Source organism: Belonocnema kinseyi, chromosome 7, assembly GCF_010883055.1.
Source record: "Belonocnema kinseyi isolate 2016_QV_RU_SX_M_011 chromosome 7, B_treatae_v1, whole genome shotgun sequence".
Taxonomy (NCBI): Eukaryota; Metazoa; Arthropoda; class Insecta; order Hymenoptera; family Cynipidae; genus Belonocnema; species Belonocnema kinseyi.
In genome coordinates, this window is record NC_046663.1 from 108,396,907 (window position 1) to 108,401,417 (window position 4,511).

Consider the following 4,511-nt stretch of genomic DNA (forward strand, 5'->3'; position numbering starts at 1 on the left):
TAGAACGACTAAAATGAGGATTTAGATTAAGTTTAATTTCAGTAAAAAAAAGCTTCAAAATCCGTCTTGTTTTAGAAGCACTTTTTGGAACAAACGTATTAGAAAAATTCCACTTTATTGATATTTAATCATCTTTTGAAAGTCCAAATTAATGCCCCAAAATGTACTAAGAAGGTTCCTCTTAATACTTTTTATTAAATCTTACAAATGCTCGCAGAATTTATGTCTCAAAAATTTTTTGCTGAAACAGGAAGAATTTATACATTTTTCAATAAAATGGAAGTTTTTAAAAAACTTTTGTTCTAGAAAACTCCGGCTGAAATAGAGCGTCTTTTGAATATTTTTGGTACTTCAGTTCTATTTAGTAGTATTTTTTTGTAATCCAATTTCCATTAGAACCTATAAAATCATGGACAAAAATAAAATGGAAATTTTCAGTACTTTTGCCCTGAAAAACTCTTTCGGAATTAGGACGTAAGTATTTAAAAAAAATGGTGATGCATTAGTCTTATTTCAGATATACCGCTTTTAAATATGAATTCCATAAGTTTTGTGAAATACATGTTGGAAAAAATTAAGTACCACTATGTTAGTATTTTTGTTCCTATTTAGAGTTTAAAATTTTTTAAAGAAAATTTGGAAATTTAGTAGTGATATTCCTCATATCCATACTTTAGTAGCATTATATTTAGGACTATATTATGGTTACATTGATAGGTTATTCGAAACAGAATTATACTAAAGTAAAACACTATTTATTATATCTTATATTTATTATATTTCTCATATCCATACTTTAGTAGCATTATATTTAGGACCCTATTATGATTACATTGATAGGTTATTTGAAACAGAATTATACTAAAGTAAAACAATATTTATTTTATCCTTCTTTGTTAATTTTGGATTAAAATTTAAATTGTTACTCGATAGTTTGAAGCTAGTGTCGATATCGTCGCTACCCGACAGGCAAAACTAACGATAATAACACAAAAAATAATTTTATCTCTGATTTTGTTTAAACACATAACTAGAAATATTACCCAAAACACGGAAGTCATGCATAAAGGCGTTACAAATGTACATTTGTAAAGAAAATCAAGAGCGCTGAATAACTAAATCAGAGACTTGTGATACTGGAAAAAGATGACAACAATAGTAGGAACAGGTTGAATGATGAAGCGCGTCGAAAGGCAAGATTTTTTGCAATGAAGATGATAGTTATCCTTTGATATCTACCATGCTTTCCACAACTTCCTACGCTCAAGAAACCAATCACAATGCAAGAAAAGTTGATCTCAAACCTTAGACTTACGTTTTAGAATAAGTATAAAATGCATCCAACAACCAACATTTGCCAAAGCTTTTTGTGATTTTGGTCATAGAATGAAGCGTAGACGAATGATAAAAGAATTGATAAATAATTAAGTACATCAAGAACTAAAGAATAAAAGGACAATTCTTCAATAAAAAAGAGTTATAAAGAAAATGATTAACAAAGAGAACAAAGAAAACGCTTCTTTTACTCGTCGGCACTCCAAGCAGAATCCGTTTAAAGCTTGGATGCGAGTGAATGAGACCTTGAAAGTTGCTTAAAGAAATTCATAAGTGAAATCAAGCATCGTACCTGTCGAGGCTTGACTGGTGGTGGAGGACGAGTGGAGGGTGCGAGAACTGCGTGTGTTGTAGTGGGTGGCTGATGATGAAGTGAGGGTTGCTGCTGCCAGGGCTGCCCTGTTCGTCCCAAGGTTCCCTGTCCCTGATGCTGCAAGTGAGTTAGAACTTGCGACTGCAGCTGTGATTGCAAGGACTGACTGTTGGTGTTGCTGCGCTCGACTGCTTGCCCAACTCGAGGAAGTGTTGAAGCGGCTGAAGAAATCTTGCGAACTGTCTGTGAAATAAACTACTGATTACCTGGCCCTTTCTTTTTGCATTCGAAATTGCGAATTCGGTAAGGCTTTCCATATAAATCATCCAGATAGGCTTTAAGCAGCAAGTTGATAGAAAAAAACGAAGACAAAAGTATATACAGTCAACTCCTAAGAATGATAGCATTACCTGACTTAACGGGCCATATTTCCAGGAGATATTTGAACAAAGCTATTGGTTGTTGAAAGTCTAATATTGGCCCACTCTCGTCGGAGTGCAACATTAACACCGGGGCGAAACAGACCGCTAAACTCGCTGGAGACATCTTGTTACATTGCGAAAGAACCAGAGCCAAGTGATCCAGTAAATAGATTAACGTACTCTGAAATATTTATTTAAAACATTCGGATCAGATAGTTATCTATAATTCTAAATTAATAAAGAATTTTTCAAATAAAAACTTACCCTGTTAACGGGTGTGAGACATTCAAGGATGCTGAACATGAGCTTGGCGTTACTCTCCGGACCATCTGGCTCGCAGACTACAAGCGCGTCTATTACCATTTGATAGAGGCACTTGGTGAAGAGAGGCTCTGGTAGTTCTCTTAAATAATCCTTAAGAACACCTGTGATGACATTAATGTCCGGAACATTGTCTGGCGATAGGTCCACTGACCTTGCATTTCGCTCAAATGCCTCTCTCAGTATCCTTTTCTTCGACGCTGATCCACAGAGTCTGTACAAGCCTGCAAAGAGTCAAAAATACATCAATGACAACTTTTGATTTCACAAATTTCAATAAATATTCAGAATCTCTTTTCTTTTCAAATTTTACCTATAATATCAAGACCTCTTCTTTCCACTTCTTCTACACAACGCCAGACGATGATAGGAATATTGGGCGTAGCACTCATCGCTAAAGCAGTCGAAACACCTCCTGGCACACCTCCAGTTTTACTCTCTCGAGCGACCTAAGTTAAATGAGCAATCATGAGAATTTCTCTTAGATTCTATTTGTTAAATGACTTTACTTATGAGTTACAACATAACTTGCTATGTTACTTACAACAGTATCTAAATCGACACCGAAAAGAGGCGCGACTCTCGTAGCTAAGGATATAACAGGCAATCCTCGCCGTTTAAATGTTTGATGCGCATCAGTGTACCTTAATCTAAGGTAAATCGTTCCACGCGGTTCAACTTTTAAAGCTAACTGGTGAAGTGGAGATTCCTTTAGAAGGCTAACCAAGTGCACAGATCCTTTGTAACAAAGTTTGTGCCTATGTTGCGGATCCCAAGAATACACGAGTAAATCTAGTTGTCGATTTCCTACTAAATCTAATTCAAAAGTTTCATCCCAATCAAACATTAGGTCACCAGTGCGGACGACTGTTCTTGCTTTGTGCACCCTGTCGCACTCGAGAACGCAGTACAAATCTCTTAATGCGCAGGAACCTGTCGAAAAAAATTTAGTCATCCATGTTTCTTTCCATGGTTTAGATTTGTATAGTGTTCAAAATTATAGAGTGCATAGTTTCTGAAGGGAAAAGTGCTGTTTATTTAGTAAAATTATCGAACCACTCGATCCAAATTTCTAACTTCGAGTGAATGTGATAGTACGGTGAACAATTGAACATGAAACGATGCTTGTACGTTGGAGTTGTAAAACAAATACTGTTAACATTTCGTTGTAGTCAAGGGTTTAAAATAGACTTGATTAACTTTGTCATTTGAAAGGGACATTATCGACATTTAGATATAGAGAAAATTTTGATGGTGTCTGAAATGATTCAAACTGGGCTCAATTTTGTTAATATTCAGAATGGAGATGCGTCGAGCCGTGAATATTCAATATTCACGGACGTACCTAAACTTGGCTGACCTGATGGAGTAGAAGGTGTTGTTGCTGCAGAAGATGAAGTTGTTGACCGAAGACCACGCCCTGCCAGCAGGTGGACCCAGAGCAAACCATTAACGCCACTAGAAAGATCACCTCCGGTCTCTCCAAGAGAACTCACGAGAGAGCTGGTCGAACTTGGAGTGCCTACCGTTGGCGGTTTTTCTATTTTGTACTTGAGGAATTCTAGAAATAAGAAATAGCAGATGTGATTATTATGAATTAAAAATAAAAGATGAATTACAAAATCGATGATAAACAATTAATACATATCTCTTCGTAAGTATTGGGTCAACTACGCTACAGAACTGAACTTTTCCATAAATTTTAGGTTTTAAGATTCTCGACTTTCACATCTATTTCTTGGAAAGAGAATAACTCCTTTAATGCAATTTTTAGGGCTCAATTTCGAAGTCCATTCGGTAATACTTTAGTTGGAGAGCGCAATTTCGTTTTTTCTTTAAATTTTGGTTTCGATTTTCAAGACGTTTTGTCGCTTTCCCGTAATACTCCAGAATATTCAGAATATTCCATAATATTTAGCTCAATTCAATAATAATTTTTCAAAAAATGAAATGGTTTTAATTTTGACATTTTTCATAACGCGCAAGACCACTTTTTTCGCAATGTCAGAAGATACTTTCACTCAATTTAAAATTGATATTAAAACCTCTAAAATCTAAATTTTATCCGATTGAGCTAGAAATTAATTGATTAAACGAACTTACCTTTAAGTGAAATTCTA

General features: G+C 35.3%; 1 protein-coding gene across 1 annotated transcript in view; it reads right to left on the reverse strand.

Annotated features, from left to right (window-relative positions):
* LOC117177453 (rho GTPase-activating protein 100F) overlaps positions 1-4,511 on the reverse strand; it is a 43,352-nt gene that overhangs the window by 14,358 nt on the left and 24,483 nt on the right. Inside the window, exons 13-18 of the mRNA XM_033368153.1 lie at positions 3,737-3,952; positions 2,936-3,324; positions 2,705-2,840; positions 2,335-2,615; positions 2,059-2,251; positions 1,628-1,887 (exon numbers count right to left, since the gene is read on the reverse strand). Of these exons, the coding sequence (XP_033224044.1) occupies positions 1,628-1,887; positions 2,059-2,251; positions 2,335-2,615; positions 2,705-2,840; positions 2,936-3,324; positions 3,737-3,952 (1,475 nt within the window). The remainder of the gene's footprint in view (positions 1-1,627; positions 1,888-2,058; positions 2,252-2,334; positions 2,616-2,704; positions 2,841-2,935; positions 3,325-3,736; positions 3,953-4,511) is intronic.